The sequence below is a fragment of the Perissodus microlepis genome, chromosome 7, assembly GCF_051167445.1.
Source record: "Perissodus microlepis isolate ML-2025 ecotype Zambia chromosome 7, ASM5116744v1, whole genome shotgun sequence".
Classification (NCBI taxonomy): Eukaryota; Metazoa; Chordata; class Actinopteri; order Cichliformes; family Cichlidae; genus Perissodus; species Perissodus microlepis.
Window position 1 is genome coordinate 23,420,436 of NC_140467.1, and position 20,513 is coordinate 23,440,948.

Consider the following 20,513-nt stretch of genomic DNA (forward strand, 5'->3'; position numbering starts at 1 on the left):
CATTGCGACAGTTTATTTAGAGGGAATGGTACTGTGCTGTTGTTTTTAACAACTTTAACCCCTCTTTGCAGTGTGTGGAATATAGTCACGCTATGGGGAGGAGACACAGCATTAGAAGTGTTTTGGATAAACTTGTATTGTCTTTGTGAGCAACGTAATTGCAAGCGAGTGCATAATGTGTGTGTGTGTGTTTGCATAAGAGGGAAAGTGTGTGAGTGCAGGAACAGGTGTGAGCTACCACTCTGTATCAAATTGGAAAATCCCAAGCTGTCACGCAAGGAATGTGATCATTCTCTTTATTGCCTTCTGTTGCACTCAAACAAGTGTGTTTATGTCTGTGTGTGAGCCAGAGGGAGAGGGGAAGAGAGATGTGAAATCACAAAAACAAGAACGAGCAGAGAACACGCGGGAACAACAGAATCCTAGAGTAGGAAATGAGTGGAGCCAGAAGAGCCAGTTAAGCGCCAATATTTTCTCACAGCTTTCCGTCAAAGAGCACATGCTCACTAACTTAGTTAAACGCACTCACACTCACGTGGTGAGCAGCTGCGTGTGCCTCCAGTCACATCTCAGTGGGGTGTTTGTTGTCATCCCACTAGGGTTCACGCAGCTAGAATAAGTTGCTCTGTCTTAATCTCATCAGCTCCAATAAGATGTCCAGTTTGTGTTCACTGGTTTAAATCACTATGAGTCATCATTAACTTTGTGAAGAAGAAGGATGCACCTCATTTGCTTTGGCATGCTTTCCTCTGGTTCCGGTGCCTTCTGCTTACAAATTCCAGTATGCCCTCAAAAAAAGCCATGAATTTGCCTCCGAAATTTGGCTCCAGGCGAGAGAATTAGTTCTGCAACTGCACAAGAGAACTGTAAAATTAAGTTACTAGAACTGATTAATGCTAATTAAATATGTAAACCTTTATCTTAGTATTAAAGTATGGTGCAATGTTGTTGAGTCCTCCTTCAATCTTCAAGTTGACCAACCTTTGGAAAATTTTTATCTTAAATGTCGTTTCTTTTTCCTATTCTCGCTCCCTCCTTAATCCTTCTTTTCTCTCTTTCCAACCCTGTTCTCTCTACTGCAGGGCGATCGGATGGACAGGGAAGCAATGAAGTGTCAGGTCCTCACCGTTTCCAACCACAGCTGTGAGAGTCTGACTCTAGTCGGAAACACTCTGGAGTGCATCGTACCCACTGAGCTACAGGTTGCCACAGCCAAGGAGCTGCAGGTGGAGGTGAGAAAAATGTGCACTACACAGGCACTAAGAGACTGACGTTGTTATGGCTTCACAAATATGGAATCAAGTTTTAGTTTGAATAAAAACAATAAAAATGATATTTCTATTCTGTTTATTACCAGCCCTATGTGCCAGATTTTAGTTTTTTCGATGGTCAAAAAACAAAAAATAAACACTTACACATTAGTCCCTAAAACCTACAAAACATGCATGCAAGACATGCAGTTTGTGGGGATAGGTTAATTGATTAATCCAAATTGCCCATAGGTGTGAATGCGTGAGTGAATGTGAGCATGAATGGTTGTCTGTCTCTGTGTGTTAGCCCTGCGGCAGACTGGCGACCTGTCCAGGGTGTACCTCGCCTCTCACCCTATGACAGCTGGGATAGGCTCGAGGATGGATGGATGGATGGATAAAAGGATGGATGGATGGATGAACCTACAAAAATCCTAGAATTAAAAATTTAGACACAAGTGCAGAAAAGTAGAGAAACCACACCATGTATAAGTACACTGGCAGCACATCTCTATACCTCCACTCAAAGTGTCCAACAGTCAGTTAACACCTCAGTTAATAAAACCTTTTTTTCCACTGAGTTCAACACAAACATGCATCCACACACCAGACTTACACATAACCCCCCCTTGCTAGTAATAGCAAGCTAAATGTTTCAGTCTGTATTCATTTCCTTAAAAACAATGCACGGTGCCGTAACCTGTCTCACTCATCCAGTGAAATATTGACCAGAGATAAAGAAGTATGTTGGTTGTAACAAACCAGCTACTTACTGGTCATAACCCTGATTCTACCTGCACAAATGCCCGAGGATGATGAAACAATTCTAAAAGCTATTCTGGAGGTGAATGGATTTGATACAACAAAAGCCCATAAAACCACTTGTGGTGCATTTTTATGAAAGCTCCCCTCTGTTTGTATTATTGGGCTCACAGGAGGAATTTCAGCAATAAAAGGTATCATATCATATAACAGCACCTGCTTCTGAAGGAAACGAGGGTGACTCGCCACAGAGCAGTAATATATTCTGATGAAAGATGGAGAGAGTATGTGAAGCTTTTTTTTTTTTTGTTTCCATTAGTATTTTATTTATATTTCATTAAATTTTGTTTTAATACCAATTAACTCAGGTTTAAGTTGTTTTTTATATCATTTATTATCATTATTATTATTTATTAGTAGTAGCAGTAATAACAGAAATTATAAAATGAAAATTAGCATCATTGTAGAAGCCATCAGTTGGCTTTAACCACACCATTTTGCCATTAGTCCATTGTCTGCTGGGAGGACTCATGGGAAACGCTACATTCCTTCAGTGTTCCAGATCATTTACAGGAAACTTCAATAAGTCTGCTCTAATGCAGTCCCTAATAAAAAACAGCTCAGAAAGAGTCTTTTACACAGTGTGTTGAGTGAACAGCCTCAACCCCCAGCTGTCTTGTCACTTGAATATACATCAGCACTGAGGTCACTTCTGCTCCTACTATACACTCCAGTGTGCTCACTGAGTTTTGGTCATATTAAAAATGTTGCATTTTTAAATATCAGATGCTTAATTGATACATTTTTGAGGCTCCTTTGGCATGTTCTTGGGTAAGTCTGCAGGCTTTGCACAACTGTGTTTGGACAGTCTTGAACTCTATCAGTCTGTCACATCATGTCTTTCAACAAATGTTCTGTGGCATAAGTCTGGGTAAGGTTGTGTTGTCATGGCCACAGTTTCAAGTCGTATGATCTCTCTTTATTTGGCCGCATTCATCCTTCCCTCACGTCTGACCTGTCTCCCTGCTTGTGCTGTTGAGAATCAACCTATAGCATGATGCTACCATCCCCATGCTTCATTACAGTGGCGGTATTGGCTGGATGATGAAGAGTCCTATTAGAGTTTTATGCAACTGCCTGATGACTGTTGTCCTTCAATTTCAACTGCAATTTCTCATGTAGTTCTTTGGACTTCAAGGTTTGGTTTTTATCCTTACATGCAGGATTGTTAAAGAAAACCGTATACACCTGACCACAATCTGTCCAGAATTATTTTGCAGATATTTAGTTTGCATTTTTAGCTGGAAAATGAACCTGCAACACTGCAAAGTGTCGTAAAAGTGATGTTGTTCGATATGAAAGTAACATATATCACACCATGATCATATGGCACGTTAAGGTTCTTACTCGACAGATTTTAGAAAGTACAACTCAATTATTTGTTTCTCGAGAATTTGAGTGTTTTTCGTTGTAGCCAACAGCCCTTCAATCATCATAGTAGATTTAGAAATGCCCGCTCTTGTGATGCAAACTAATATAATTTGCTGAGCTATAGACCTCTTCATGTCATCCTTAGAGATAATATCCACTCGCCTCCAGACCGAAAGCTATCTAGCTCATCACTGTTGACTTGTGAACTGGACTTCAGAGGAAAGCTTTTATCTCAGGGGAGGGTCAGCCAATATCCTTTAGCGCCACAAGCCTTCAGACACCAACACACACACACACATACACACACACTTACACATATTTGCATTCATATATCCCCTACCTTCAGACATGTCCAGACAGTCTCATTTACACACACAGACAGACAGGCACGCACACTCACAAACACACACACACATCATCCCATCTGCAGCAGCAAGCAGCAGTGGAAACCTCATTTCCACAGAACCTAATAATGGCAGAAGCAATATCACTGATGTAATCTGGCTGCAGACTGTGGCAACAGACTGTGTGTGTGTGTGTGTGTGTGTGTGTGTGTGTGTGTGTGTGTGTGTGTGTGTGTGTGACTGAGTGCCAGCTTCACGTTTTTAAAAGCTTTTGTGGCATGCATGGCCATATATGCATGCATGACATAGCATATGTATCATGTCTGCTATGATAGTCATTATTATTCAAGCTTCTTCCTACAGACACCATAGTGCAGTCTATAAGTATTAGAAAAATGACCCTATGCAGCTGTAGGAAAGTTAATTTGTAATAAGCTTAAGATGAGGGATCATGTTTAACATTTAGAAGCAGATCCTTCAGTGGTTTCCAGTCCACACACACCAGCAGTGTTGGGCTGCAGAGGTCATGAGTTTTTTCATCTTTTGTTAGGTTGTTACTCTGAAGAAGTGTATCAATGTAATCAATGTACACTTACAGCTCAAGTAATCACAGTACTCCCAGGTCATTTAACGTTTCTTTTATACTAAGAAATACAGTAAAAGCATCCTTCGAAGACCTAAATGGTCCCACTTTGTCGTAGAAACACAGAACAATGAGGTGCTACCTCAAGCAATTGCTAGAACTGTGAAAACGTGTACAGGAAATCAGTCAACCCAGTGGTACTTAATTATTGTTTAAAATGCTCGTCAACCTCATGGTCAGGTGTGTTAATAAACCCCAAAAGAGTAAAGAGCAGAGCCAACACAAGAGAAAACACATGCCTGCTTCTTATGATGACATAAATGCAAAACTATTTGTCAATAGAGCAAGGGCTGCAAGGCTATTTCAGGAAGATAACTTGAGACATGGTGAGAAAGGCTGTATTCATACAAAAACTATGCATAATGAGCCCTGTCTCCAATTTGATATGTCAGGAACTCGATTACACTTACAGTGGTAACACTGCTGCTCACCAACACTGCTACATCGTTCTTCCAGCATGTAACTGTTTGAGGAAAAATGTCCACTTTAATTGTCATACTGACAGTAATATTTATTAGAAAGTTTTAAATGAATTAAGTGTAAACTGTTTAAAGTAAACAAAGTGCACAAAGTGGGGCCTCTAGTGGATGACAGTTTGATCATATTGTTTATCCCATGAACCATTTTCAGTGGCGTCAGGCAGACTCCATCAGACATCTTGGCAAGGTGACGCTGGCACAGGAGCAGGACTACACGGGCCTCGTTGTGGGCTGCGTGTGCGTCAGCCTGCTGTTGCTGCTGCTGGGATCGCTGCTGATGTGGAAGAAGAACAAACACATTGATGGTAAGACCAAAGAGGGTCACAGAGCCCACGACACTCTGGGTTTTGAGGCTTAGAGCCATTTCATATCCCTGGAAATGGTATAACACCATTATTTTTAATGTTATCTGCTCCAAAATGTTATTTTAATTTTGACTTGTACTCACAAATCCGGACAGTTTATTAAATAACCAGAATGCCATTTTCCTTGAAAATGTTTGATTAGATTGCAGCAGCTCACCAATGATTTAAGAAAAGTGTTAATAATTTGCATACATAATACATTCATAATTGCAAATGAACTTCACTGTGTTTCCTCTAACTTGTGTGCATGTGTGTCTGCTGGGTTTCATTTTGCCTGGTCGGTTTGACGTTTAAAAGTTTGTCTGAGGGGCGCACTGGTGGAAATGCTTCGCCTTTCTCAGTAATTCGTCTCTCCCTCCCTCCTGTCCACCCACCCCCACACACCCATCTTTTCTCTTCTTCTGTCCTTCCTCGTCCTTCCTTTCCACTGAATTTTCCATTACATTTTCTACATCCCGTTGCCCTTTGTCTCTAGATCTGTCTGAGGTGTGGTATGATGGCCGGGGTCACATCCAGCATCTGGACAGGCTGGCTAACGCGAGGAGTGTCAGCCCCACTAACGAAATGGTCTCCCACGAGTCAGTCGACTATAGAACAACCCTGCTGGAGGGTACGTCAACCAGATAAGCCCCTCCCCACCTGTCAACCTCTTCTCCTACTCCACCTTTCTCCCTCCTATCTACTCTGCTTCCCTCACCGTGGGGCTAAACGCTAATGCTAGCCATGCATGCCTTACTGTACATGCTGTGAATTAACAACCCTTGCTTTGATGAATTAAGCACTTTTGTCCATTTCAAGGAAGCATTTTATTGCTCCGCAGAAACGCTTTCTTTGTAGCACTAGAAACAGACAGGTAATTAACCATTTGTGTCAAATCTCCCGAAATAGAAAGACTAAAGAGCTCTAAAGAGCTATGTCATCTCTCTGTTGGTTAGTGATTGATTCTTTGATAATGAATTTGATTTGATTAGTTATTATCTATAAAAATCAAATAATTTAAAAGTATTATCATGATACAGATTACCATTCCAAACACATTAATTTTAAGCAATTATCATTTTCAGTAGTCACCTCTTAATCTGTCACCATGGCCTGTTTCTAACACACAGCCAACACAATTGGTGGATGATTGTAGAGTTGTTGACCATCAGGCAAAACTGTGGTTCTAAAACTGTGTTTTTTGTTCTCTCAGTTTGCATCCTCAGGCTGTGAGAGAGGCTTGTATCATGATATTTAGTGTCATGGTCAAAGCTATTTTCCAGCTGCTAAAATGTGACTTGAAGGGCTTAAAATCTAAGAAGATAGACTTACTAATGAACTAAAGCTTGCCCGCAGGGACAGGTTGTAGGAGGAGGTTTGGTTGTAGGATCAGTAGCTGAGCTTAACAGCTGTGTCCACTCCGTTTGGCTGTTTTTTGTTCTGGCTTTTAAATAAAATGTGGGTAGCTTAGAATTCATTTTCCTTCTACTATAATCATTGAAGAAAACCTTTGTTTTTCCACCTCTGTCGACCTCAATTACAGTGTTAAGTTTCTTTCTGCCTTCATAGCCATCCTTCTCTGATCATATAATGCAATTTGACATCTCGAGGCACTGCTGATACAGTCATTGACCTCTGACCCTACCATGTCCTTTGCTTCTCCAGATCAGGGCACCGACAGGCCCGAGACATGCCGAGCAGCTCCTCCTATTTATGGGGGCAATGGGGAACTGCTGTCTCCCAGACTGGGTGCCTTAGGAGGTGGGATAGGGATGGGTCTGGGGATGGGAATGGGGATGGATGGTGATTTGGTATCACCCCTGCTAATGGCGCCGGTCCACATCGACCCATCCTGCCTCCACCCAGACCTACTGACTGAAGTGCAGCACGTGGTGATCGCCAGGGAGCGGCTGCTTCTCCATCTCAACCAGGTCATCGGCAGAGGTGAGAAGCAAACATTTCATTGTGTAGAAACTGTTGTGTATGAAGATCTAGTGCAAACTGCTGTGTCAAATCTTTTAATGGACACATAAAGAATGGTGGATTCATCAATGCAAGGAAAGGAAAAATAATGATAGATTGATTTATTTCAGCTGTTTTCCGCAGCTGGAAATGAGCATGCATTATCATTGTGACCATTCAAAAATGCAGTGATAATTAAGTACTCACCAAAAGCACTAACCTGAAATCAAAATGAACTGTTGTTAGTGTTGTACAGCATGCCTAAATTGTGCACTCTGATGAAATAGTGCACACTATATATAATATACACAATACAAGGGTGATTAAATTGACCTCAAAACGGCACCAGTGTTTATAATCTTGCAGTCTTGGTCCAGTGTCAGTTTGCATTTATAGAGAAAATAAAAAAGATATCTGGACTCGAAGCATAAAAATCAATCCATTTGCTATACCTTTGTGGTCGGTCACAAATTAACACCCAGATATATACAAGATGAACACAGCCAAAGTAACACGATCTAAATTTGTATTATGTGGTTCTTTTAACAGGAAGTTTGTGGAGACTGACTTGTTTTTGTCAGTCGTAACAAGAACTAAACAGTTTTGGATTTACATTTTGTTATGTTACATCCATTACGCTACGCTATGTTACGTTATGCTACATTACATTATGCCACGGTACGTTACAATAGGCTATGTTCCATTTAGCTAAGTTCCATTATGTTACATTACTCAGCTCTACATTACGTTTCATTACTTTACTTTACTTTTAGGTCCAGACACAGCCTTTTGCTGTGAGAGTGCTAACCACTGCACCATTACACCACTCTCCAATTAGCTCTGTTATAAAACATTCACTCTATTGCATCTATGTATACTTTTTTAGTAAGGTTCAAGGTTGTCTTCTATTGAGATGTGCTTATTTACCTTTATGTTCCATCAGCGTATAGACATCACAGTCCATTTAGCATTCACCAATCTCAACATTTCTATACACATGTGTAACTTAAACCTGTTTTTTCTGAAATGGAGAAATAATACTGTAAAAAAAATTATGAGCAATTTTCAAGATTGTGGTTGTTGTAACGCAAGAATATATTTAGGATTTATGTTAAGCTATACAAAAGTTAAAGTTACCCACAAAGGTTTTAATTGCCTGCATTATCAAACCGCAACCCTGACATGCAGACACAAAATCACTTCACATGGTGACATTTAAGTAGGCGGCTCACAGTCGCAGATCAAATTCAGTTTCAAGAGGAGAAAAAGACCCAAACCCCTTCGTGTCACCCGCAACAGCCCTCTGCCCCCTTGGCTGAATTATCCCCTGAAGTCTGGATTTGGTGGCTGGAGTTTTTCAAAGTGGCGTAGGATGATTTGTTCACAGCTAGTATTCCCAGGATCCATTGTTGAGAGTTGTAATCCAACACCAGCCATCTGCAAGGACGTGATAGAAGAACGCCGCGCTTATTTAATTCCTGCACCCCTCCCCGTCTGGGGCAGGCCTTCATGTCTTAAAGCAGAGTTATAATTCAATAAAATGTATAATAACTCAAGCGGGTTTGGCACTGGTTATGAGCTTATACGGGGTACTAATGAATACTGAGTTACTTGGAGGTCTAAGGTTTAGCGTGATGGTGAATTTGCTGTTTCGAGTGTGAAACACACGAGAGAGGCTCTTTTTTTTCTTTTCTTTTTTTTTTTTTCCATGGATCAATCAAATCACCTTGATGCTGTTGCACCAAAATTTCATTTTTGTATGTATACAGAGGACAGACATGTTTGTTATTCCTGGTACTGCTGTGAGGCCGATTAAAAGGGCGCACATGGCTAAAATTATTCTTTCGAGACAAAGGCTTATTTAAACCATGATATTAATGAAGGATGCTGATTGCATCGATTTAAGTGGCTAATTTAGTTGGGGTGGGGGGTGTCCATTTATGGGTAAGATTTAGAAACTGTGGTTTACCGACTGAATCTATGAGTACATCAAGCCATGAAGCAGAATATCTGACCTAAATTACATTCACAGACACGCACACAAGCAATTGGAATCTGCTTGTCTCAGTTTGCTTTGATGGACCGCCAAATTTCACCTTCATGCTTTTGTTATGTTTCTGAGTCACGGTGAAAAGTAGGATCGTCAAATTTTATGTCAGCTTGGGCCTCAAGGGTTCCAGTAACCCATTATAGAAGCATGACCTTAACAAACTCTTAACTGTTTTCTAGCCAAGTTTGTGATTAAATCAATGTTTTATGGCACAGTGGTAACAGATCTATTACCACTAATGGTGTGGCCTCCATCACAGCTGGATCCTATTGTCATTGGACCTGAAAGTGTTGCATCCCATTTATCACTGTCATTTGTGTGGGGTAAAGAAGTGCTATTTGTTAGTCCTTTACAGGTTTAAACACGAGGTTTTCATTTCCCCGATGATGACTGACTAATGCTGTACGTCGTGTTGTAACCTGCAGGCCATTTCGGCTGTGTTTTTCACGGAACGCTGCTTGAGCCAGACGGGCAGAAGCTACACTGTGCCGTCAAGTCCCTGAACCGTAAGTACAGGTTTTTTTCGTTAATGTGTTAGCTTTGGTTTTAGCGGTGTTTGATGGTGTTTTTTGGCGGGTGGAGGGTCTTTCAGTTTTTTATTTCTTTCTGTAGTGTTTTCTTTCCAACAGTGATAAGTGAAATATTTAATTGCACATTTTTTAAATTATTAAACCAATGGTACTGTTTCTCACCTCACTGTTACTATGTTCTTTATCAGCTATCCTTAAGCTTGAATAAGGTGCCTGCATTTCAATGAACTTATGTACAAATGCACACATATACAGGGAGTGCAGAATTATTAGGCAAGTTGTATTTTTGAGGAATAATTTTATTATTGAACAACAACCATGTTCTCAATGAACCCAAAAAACTCATTAATATCAAAGCTGAATGTTTTTGGAAGTAGTTTTTAGTTTGTTTTTAGTTTTAGCTATTTTAGGGGGATATCTGTGTGTGCAGGTGACTATTACTGTGCATAATTATTAGGCAACTTAACAAAAAACAAATATATACCCATTTCAATTATTTATTTTTACCAGTGAAACCAATATAACATCTCCACATTCACAAATATACATTTCTGACATTCAAAAACAAAACAAAAACAAATCAGCGACCAATATAGCCACCTTTCTTTGCAAGGACACTCAAAAGCCTGCCATCCATGGATTCTGTCAGTGTTTTGATCTGTTCACCATCAACATTGCGTGCAGCAGCAACCACAGCCTCCCAGACACTGTTCAGAGAGGTGTACTGTTTTCCCTCCTTGTAAATCTCACATTTGATGATGGACCACAGGTTCTCAATGGGGTTCAGATCAGGTGAACAAGGAGGCCATGTCATTAGTTTTTCTTCTTTTATACCCTTTCTTGCCAGCCACGCTGTGGAGTACTTGGACGCGTGTGATGGAGCATTGTCCTGCATGAAAATCATGTTTTTCTTGAAGGATGCAGACTTCTTCCTGTACCACTGCTTGAAGAAGGTGTCTTCCAGAAACTGGCAGTAGGACTGGGAGTTGAGCTTGACTCCATCCTCAACCCGAAAAGGCCCCACAAGCTCATCTTTGATGATACCAGCCCAAACCAGTACTCCACCTCCACCTTGCTGGCGTCTGAGTCGGACTGGAGCTCTCTGCCCTTTACCAATCCAGCCACGGGCCCATCCATCTGGCCCATCAAGACTCACTCTCATTTCATCAGTCCATAAAACCTTAGAAAAATCAGTCTTGAGATATTTCTTGGCCCAGTCTTGACGTTTCAGCTTGTGTGTCTTGTTCAGTGGTAGTCGTCTTTCAGCCTTTCTTACCTTGGCCATGTCTCTGAGTATTGCACACCTTGTGCTTTTGGGCACTCCAGTGATGTTGCAGCTCTGAAATATGGCCAAACTGGTGGCAAGTGGCATCTTGGCAGCTGCACGCTTGACTTTTCTCAGTTCATGGGCAGTTATTTTGCGCCTTGGTTTTTCCACACGCTTCTTGCGACCCTGTTGACTATTTTAAATGAAACGCTTGATTGTTCGATGATCACGCTTCAGAAGCTTTGCAATTTTGAGACTGCTGCATCCCTCTGCAAGATATCTCACTATTTTTGACTTTTCTGAGCCTGTCAAGTCCTTCTTTTGACCCATTTTGCCAAAGGACAGGACGTTGCCTAATAATTATGCACACCTGATATAGGGTGTTGATGTCATTAGACCACACCCCTTCTCATTACAGAGATGCACATCACCTAATATGCTTAATTGGTAGTAGGCTTTCGAACCTATACAGCTTGGAGTAAGACAACATGCATGAAGAGGATGATGTGGACAAAATACTCATTTGCCTAATAATTCTGCACTCCCTGTACACCAAAACCACTTCATTAGGAATACCTCTGCTGCTCATTAATGGAAATGTGTAATCAGCAACTACACAGCCTTTTCAGTGAATGAACCAAAAAAGAAACAATGGGGCGGTGGGGAAAATGTCATTTTGTTGTCAGAAGTCAGAAAAGAATGGCCAGATTGCTTCAAGCTGATACAAAGGCAACAGTAACTCAAAAAACCACTCGTTACAACCAAGCTGTGAAGAAGAACACCTCTGAATGCACAACGTTAAATTTTGAAGCAGATGGACTCCGGATCAATCTTCTGCATCACCTAATTAATACACTCTCTGACAATATGACACACAGTCTGGATAGAGTAGTTTAACCTGCTCCCAACCAGCTTATGGGTTCACTCAAAGTTACCACAGTGCTTTATCCAGGTAAAAAGACAACCACTTTTGTGACTTTTAACCCAATATTTAGGCCTCAAGAGCCTAATTCAGAAAATATGTACAGTATGTAAACAAATGCCATTGGAGTGCTCCAAGGAGCATAACCATGTGTCTCACTCTGAAAATCTCACTCCAAGTAAATGTAATTAATAAATAAGAGTCAGGTGTGTGCAAACTGAGGCTTCCCTGGTTAAAATGCATCATGACCCCTCCCTCACCCGGCACACACAGACTAAAGACACTGTTGTTGTCAAAACGGATTTGCATCCAGCTGCAGTTATTCAATCATTCATCTAGTTATATTATATTGCATACCTATTGTATGATATCACCGCGCTCCCAATGGCATTAAAGATCTCATCTCATCAGAAGCCTGAATCCTTTTCAGGCTTGAAATGATGGTGATGAATGAGCATTCGATAGTGAGGACAGCATTAGGGTCCCGGCTAATCGTGTAACCTGTCAGTTGCAGCAAGGGAGATTGATGCAGGAACAATATGGGGAAAGGACCTGTGCAGCTGCTAGGGGACACAAACCACAGTAGGATGGTAGGATAAGAGGTAGTGGGATAATTTTCGGTGGTAGGACAATTGTAGTGAACGTGCAATTCAATTTTGTTGCAGTCAGTAGCTTAAACTGATTCCTTTATCCTAATGTAGCTGTTACTATGATATCTAGTTGAATGGCAAATGTGTTTTATGACAAGCACCTAAGAGTAGTTTATGTTATAGAGACATTCTCCTCACAGAAAAACTTGAGAATCAAGACTGAAATCAAATGTCTTCTCTTTCTGCCTTTGGGGTCTAACCTCAGCTGAAGGCTAAAGAGCTTCCATTTCTAACTAGATTATAGCAAAGTCAGCAGGGCTAAAGTGCAAGACACCAGAAGCAGGGATGCAATTGGTAAATGGGAATGGGTCAAGTCTGGGGTGAATCTTCAGGGAGGGTGTTTTCTTAGATGGGTTTCTATCAGCATTCTCATTCCCCAAAGGTATCTAAGGAAGGGCTTCCCACTGATATCATGACAGGAGAGTTGCACCTTATCTTACAATTATCATTCCTGCTAGTTTCCAAATGTCAAATGTTCATAAACAAAGAAAACATTTAAAGAGGGCCAATTCAGCCCCTTAACCTTTTTATTTTATTCTGGGCCTTGATGCAGCAACTAAATTCATGTTTTTAGTGTGAAATAAGCTATTTTAGCTCCTCTCCCCTTAAGCCAACTTTCTTCTCATTGGCTGCCCAGTTCAAACAGAAGGGTTGATCATAAGATGGGTGGGGATGAACGGCTGTATTCATAATTTAAAAAAGAAAACCATAATAGGTCCCCTTTAACTGTATTTTATTTTGACTTTACGGGGGGAATTTTAGAAATGTTTCATGATAAAAGTCAAAAACTAACTAAGCTAACATGAAAATGATGTCAACTTATTTTTTTCTTATCAGGCATCACAGACTTGGAAGAGGTGTCTCAGTTCCTGAAGGAGGGGATCATCATGAAGGACTTCAGCCACCCCAACGTTCTCTCCCTGTTGGGTATCTGCCTTCCGCCAGAGGGCTCACCCCTGGTGGTTCTTCCGTATATGAAACACGGTGACCTGCGCAACTTCATCCGTGATGAGGGACATGTAAGGGCCCACATAAAAGCATGTTGCAAATTTCTGCACCAGAACTTTAGTTCATTTCAAGACACATTTCACAAGTTTGATGATGTGCAACAAGGTGACTGTAATTGATTCTTCCAGAACCCAACAGTTAAGGACCTGATGGGCTTTGGGCTGCAGGTGGCCAGAGGGATGGAGTATCTGGCCAGCAAGAAGTTTGTCCACCGAGACCTGGCTGCCAGGAACTGCATGTGAGCTGGCATTTACTCATTTAGCATCAAGTGATGGTGTTTTAAATATAAAAAGGCACAACACAGCAGAAAATAGAAGTAAATACAGGTGGGAAGAGACAGAATCAAGAGAGCAATAAAGAGTAGAATAAGTACCTTATAACAATGGCAAGTAGAAAATAGTATTATAATACTATAATTAGTATAGTTAATAAGTTAATTATTTCAGTTATTGTTAAAATGAAGTAAAAAGAAAGGCATTTCCTGTTTTCCCCGACAGGCTGGATGAGAGCTACACAGTAAAGGTGGCAGACTTCGGCCTGGCCAGAGATGTTTATGACAAAGAGTATTACAGCGTTCACAACAAGAGTGGAGTCAAGCTGCCCGTTAAATGGATGGCTCTGGAGAGTCTGCAGACACACAAGTTTACCACCAAATCAGACGTGGTGAGGACTTTTTAGCAGTGTTTAACTGTTTACATCAGAACAACAAGTATGTCATTAAAGGGATAACAATGAAACTCTCTCCATGTAGTGGTCTTTTGGCGTATTGCTATGGGAACTCATGACCCGCGGAGCTCCGCCATATTCTGATGTGAACTCCTTCGACATCACGGTGTTCCTCCTGCAGGGGAGGAGGCTGCTGCAGCCTGAGTTCTGCCCTGATGCCCTGTGAGTGTGAGCACATACAGTATGCAGAAGTTAATTTAAATGGAAAACCAGTGCGAGTACAACATTTCTTTTCTAAAGGCTTCTTGATTCTGATTGCTGAGCACTTGTTGCTGTGGTATGTAAAGTGCTGACCCATTAGTGAAAGAGTTACTGGAAGTGTTAAGAAAACCTTTTCTCTTGACACGGTTGAGTTTTTCCAGTTTTCTTTGGAACAGTTCACATTGGAACTGCTGCCAATCACTTGTCAAACCAGGACTGTTTAGACTGTTTCAAGCAAACTTACCTGAAACTCTTAAAATCCTTTTTTTTTTTTTAAAACTCAGTCATTTTCAGCGAAGCTCACTTAACACTTGCTCTTATCCATTAAACTCTGGCCTGTGAAGCAAATGCCAAGAATGATCTCATACATCCCAGATAACATCATAAGGTGCATAGTGTGTGTGTGGACGTTAGAGGGGAATGGGAGTGTTCAGGTGAGAAGGAGGCAGAGGCCCAAAATTCCCAAGCTATAAATTAAACAGACGTCAGGAGATGATGCACATCTGCAAATATTTGTGCGATGTTTCATCCACGAGTGTTCACAGGACGTTTTGGGTCCCAGATTATGGCAGACTCGTTAATAAGGAGGTGTTAGTTCCTGAAGTCTTAACAATGAATTGTTTTGGGGGGTTTTATGGTTATTTTGCTTTGGTGCAAAATAATAAAAATGTGGCCCACTCGAATTACAGATGTTAAATACAATTAGCCCTTAAAATATTTTACTTTTTTTTTCACATGAACACCTGTGAGGGAGAAAAAAGTAAACCTGTATAAAATACTATGTGAGGGAAATGAAGCCCTTCTAATAAGTGAAACTGAAAAATGTCAAAGAAACAGTAGTAGCACAGAAGATGCAGGATATTTTAGAGCTACAATATAATAAATAAAGTCATTACACCAAGAAAAAATATGCAATAACTTAACCAAAGTCACATTCAAGATCTCTAGAACTGACTAAACTGCTAGGATTGCTGGGAGCCCACCACTTATTTGCTGGGCCACATAACAACAGATCACGTGATTTGTCCGCCCAAAAAGATGTGTTTACAATATCTATTTATATTACAGAAATATCAAACATTACAAACACCTTCTAATGCTTTTTTTGTAGCAGGGGCTACACAGTTCACGTTTGCCGTGACCAAGAATTCACCTCTTGTGTTTGTAGAAAGAAATGCCTCGTCGCTAATGGACATAAATAAACAGCAATCAGACTCGGTACAGAACAATCACTGAGTGTTTGTGTTTGCGCAATTTTTTTGTGCTGCCCTCATACACTGGTTTTCTAAATTGGCACTTCTTCAAAAATAAAAAATAAAACAACTTTTGAGAATTTGTAAAGTAAGCATTTGTCTCCAATTAGTGTAAATTAATTTTCCTCTTTTGTAGAGCCCAACCATTACATCATATCATGGCAGATATTATGAGTGAATTTTGGCCTCTTACAGACATATGTATAAATAAAAAAAATCAGAAAGGTGCTGTGGGCTGCTTTGATGTCTTGTCCATCACATAGCTTATACATATAACAAACATTTTTGACATTTCAAACATTTTGCCAAATCACTGTACAGTGTACAGGTGTAACCACATGGTAATGTCCTGCCTTCATCATGATTTAATGTCTCTCTTCTCTGCTTTTAGCTACACGGTCATGATCGAGTGTTGGCACCCAAAGCCTGAACGACGGCCCTCATTCTCTGAGCTGGTTTCCCGCATCTCTGCCATCTTCTCCAGTTTCAGCGGCGAGCACTACGTCCTGCTCAACACCACGTACGTCAACATAGACAAGATGAGCCCCTACCCCTCCCTCTTCTCCTCCACCGCTTCCTCCTCCTCATCCTCTTCTGAGCCTTCAACATCCACTTCCCTGCCATCCCGCTCCCCCCTCTTCTGTCAGGTGGCCCAAGACTGCTGCATCTGAAAAGGGAAAAGGGAGCGGGTGATGGATGAGACTCGGAAGGAGGGATGAAGCAAGGAAGAAAAGGTGAGGTGATGAAGACTCTGTTTGAGAACTACTGTATGTATTTGCCAAACACTGGACACTGCATGCTGAGGGAAAACAGACCTTTCGCTCACTGTGCATTGATTGTGGCCCTTTGACCTTCTCAAGCGTCACCAAATGACAGTGGCCTCCAAGAACTTTAGGGCTGACCTTTTCAACTTTTGTCAATCTTTTTTGACCTTTCATTGACCCAGAGGAGCAAGAGGTCAAACGTCCTCCATCGTGTACAAGACAACTACAATGCCTCCTTGGAGATTTCCGGTAGACAAAACGGCCATCGCAGAAGCACATCTCAGTGACTGATGCACCCACACACAAACCAGGGTAGCTTTCTACTCCTCTGTGGGTGGCATGTGCTTCAATGAGTGGATGTGGCTCAGACCTTTACTGCATCTGTAATGTGAATGAGTGACAAATGGCCACGTAGTCATGTTATATATAAAAGTCACACCTCCACAAACCGTAAACATGACTTCATGTTACCTGAGAGACAATCTAGCCTGTGCTATGATGGGTTTTCTGCCTCGGGTGAGTAAACTGAGGCATACTGGAGGTTAGTGGCAGTGTGTAAGTGTACAGTGGGATGTGTACAAATTCTGCTGCCTGTGTGCAGATCACTGGATGCTTTATTTGTGTAATTGTCTTTGGACCACTAGCTTTCTGATGGGTAAAAATTCCCCTTTCAGAAATGTGTTTCACCTGTGGGGAATCCCCAGATGTTTCTGGTGGTGAAATAAAAGCCAATTTTTTTTTCAACTTGAAACTTATATATCAAAAAATAAATAAATAAAAATGCAGCTCACTTTGATGTTTTCTTGGAAGTAAGAGTAATAAATGAGAACCGTGCAAGTCCAGGGAGTTTTGTTGTTGTTGCTTACTGTATGTCGAGCATCTGTTTCGTACGGCTTGCATTTTATTGACAGAAAAACTGTGTACAGTGTAGCTGATAAAACGGGTTCGCAGCCACAAGGTTTTTATCTCACATTTAATTCATTCAATCAAAGCTCATATTTTGATCCCTTGAATAATTTTTAAAATTTTTGTTGTGCTCTGAAGAATCTCAAGTTATCGCACTTCAAAGAGTCCCTGTGTTTGTCTGGCCTCAAAACAGGACTGTCATTTTATCTGACTGTAACTGACCGCTGTATATTCTTTTATGATCGCTCTGTTTTGATGTTTAACAACCCTACCAGTGTATTTGAAAAAATCTGTTGCCTCTTGACTACAAATGATGTACAATTTTGACTTTCTGAGAAGCATGTCATAGGGTTTGATATTTCATTCCATTTACTTCTATTCATTTCAGCACAATATAAAAATTAGAGCCAGACCAATATGATGCTGGACCGATGTTATAAGCTAATATTAGCTTATTACCAACATATTGGTATTGCTGTGTAGAACCCAGTATAAATTGGGTTTTTTTGTTTTGTTTTTTTACAGTCTATAATGTAAGAACAAGATACTTGAAGAATTGTAGAAATTTTTCATCATTTTCTTTCTGTTTATTCTGGAGAGCATGGGTTCGGAGATGCAGTTCTCTCACCACACTGTGCAGGATATGTAGCAGAGTAGCGTCGCAGCTCAAGAAATGGTCGGGTTTTGTCTCTGTACAAGTTGTGTTTGTGGAATACACAACAACAACAACAACCCCAGTATTATATCTTTAGGTTGTATTTCTGAGCATTCTGTATATATATATATGAACAGCAGCATTGAACATTGGTACCTGCCTCAAAGCTTCTCTCCCAGCTAGAGCAAGAGGCAGGGTGCAGCCTGGACAGAGGCTGGGCTAACACTATTTTAAATGTTCTGTTTGAATGTGCCAGTTAGTCAAGGTAATATGATGTAGGCAGGGAAACGTATTCATAAATGTATAAAAACGTATTGCTGCATCAGTTTGCCACTGTAATTTACTCAAGTCCCTAAATCCAAGTGGTGACATTTGTGATGACTATTATATAACGAGAAATGACTTCTTTTTGTGTTATACTGGAATATATAACTTAAGTAATTTTGAGTTATACAGTGTGCTGAAATTAATGGAATTAAATGGTTTCCTGAAAAAAAAAAAACCCAGATTGTCAGAAATGCAGCAGTTTGATTTTTAAATTGGTTAGCTCTCACTTCGAGTAATTTGTCACCAATGGGCTAAAACTTCACTCATGTGGTCAGTGTCCATTTTAACATTGCTATATGTAGCAGAGTTTTGTTTTTTGCTTGTACATTGTTGTTTTTAAAAAAAAATCTGAATGGCTGCTGATATGATTGGGCCATTAATGGACAGTTATGAATGTTTGCTATGACAAGAAAATTGCTGTACTATATTTTTGTATTGATGATGAGCCTCTTCTTCGCTGGGGTGACCAGGGGTGAGTGAATCGTGCCACAAACAATGATTAAAACCACTTGTATATGAACCACTGCCGTTAGGTAAATACAGACAGAGACGTGTGGATTCGTTGTGGGTCTGTGTGGATGCTCGTTTAGCTTCATTGCTGGTAAATCATCTTGAAAACGATATAAAATGTTGTACAAACTGGAGCCGCCTCACAAAACTCAAAGACTGCTGTCTCTTAGATCATGTGATTTTCTGATGCTTTGTTTGTTTTTAACACTGTCTGTTCTGTGTGTGTGTGTGTGTGTGTGTGTGTGTGTGTATGAATTCGTCTATACAAAAAATCCTGAAGGTACATGTTCCTATGTAATGTCAGTTGAATTCTGTCAGTGTAATAAAGCTATATTATCAGAATTTATTTACTCTTCTTTACGTCCTTTGCTTACCGTTGAGTTGGCCATGCTTTTTTTTACTGAACAAACCGTCCTTTGAGGCGAACATAAAACAACCATAGAGAACTGTAATTACTACGCAGGGTACTGCTGCATCATGCTTTCCATATGTAGCCAACATGCAGCTGCTACTGAGTCAAAAATGCTTCCACAATGAACAGTAAAGGTATTGTTGGTGAAATCACACACTGTACGCATATTTGAGAAAACCTGTTTGAAGTTTGTTTTGTTTTGTTTTTTTAAAATGATCCTTAGTTAGGCACAGACAGAATAGTTGTTCTCAAACTGTGAGAGTGATACAGTGCCTGCCTTCAATTACTGCCTTTGTTCTGACATTCACCCTTTTTTGTTTCCACTGCCTGTAGGTGACCTCTGACCCCTCAACTCTAGCTTCCCTTTTTTCTTTCAGTCATTTTATATACCTAGTCTAGACTTTCCCCTTTCTCTCTCTGTCTAACTGAGGTGACAGCTTGACTTTCAGGACTGGGTAGTTTTGTGCCGTTACACAGCAAATAGTCTCAGTCCAAGAGTCACAAACCTGTTTTACTGGGAGCATCTTCAAGAGATGAAAAGGTTGTTGCTGGTTTTTGACAAAAGTAAATTCGATCTAATCTGTATTCTTTTACTGTGAAGTGTGTGCTGACTTAAGCAACATTTTCTTGGTTTTTACTGTTAACGGTCACTTTTAACTTGTGGGGTGGAAATGACTGAAGAGGTAAAGGTTAGCGGTTCAAAGCTTGGCTACTACAGACTGCGTGTCAAACTATTTGTGGGTAAGTGTGTGATTAGGTGAACAAGGTTTGGATTGAAAAGGGTTTTCAGCTGTATTTTACTATTTCTGATTCCAATGAATCAGACAAGTTCTTGCATTAATGTTTGTATTCATATTAGAATCCATAAATCTCTGCAGATGCAAAATAAACTATACTATACTAGCCTCTGAGATCAAAGTCAGAATGAATGGATATGCATTTCATGATTATTGTTTGTTTTTTTTCATATATATTATTGAATTTCTTGTACATGTGGTTGATGACTGTGTGAAGCTGCTGCCATGTTTCTAACATTATTAACTGTGTTGATCTAAACTGTGTTCAGATCAAGGAACTGACCTCACAGCTCAGTGTTCACTAGTGGTGCTTGTTTCAG

General features: G+C 40.4%; 1 protein-coding gene across 2 annotated transcripts in view; it reads left to right on the top strand.

The window, feature by feature from the left end:
• The window catches only part of met (MET proto-oncogene, receptor tyrosine kinase), a 75,385-nt gene extending 56,055 nt beyond the window's left edge, over window positions 1-19,330 (top strand). For both annotated transcript variants that reach the window (XM_084934259.1, XM_084934260.1), the window contains 10 exons: window positions 1,083-1,232; window positions 5,061-5,214; window positions 5,750-5,884; window positions 6,919-7,197; window positions 9,691-9,771; window positions 13,472-13,653; window positions 13,771-13,880; window positions 14,140-14,305; window positions 14,394-14,530; window positions 16,214-19,330. In XM_084934259.1, the coding sequence (XP_084790385.1) occupies window positions 1,083-1,232; window positions 5,061-5,214; window positions 5,750-5,884; window positions 6,919-7,197; window positions 9,691-9,771; window positions 13,472-13,653; window positions 13,771-13,880; window positions 14,140-14,305; window positions 14,394-14,530; window positions 16,214-16,493 (1,674 nt within the window). In that variant the 3' untranslated portion in view covers window positions 16,494-19,330. The remainder of the gene's footprint in view (window positions 1-1,082; window positions 1,233-5,060; window positions 5,215-5,749; window positions 5,885-6,918; window positions 7,198-9,690; window positions 9,772-13,471; window positions 13,654-13,770; window positions 13,881-14,139; window positions 14,306-14,393; window positions 14,531-16,213) is intronic.
• Window positions 19,331-20,513: the final 1,183 nt, after the last annotated feature.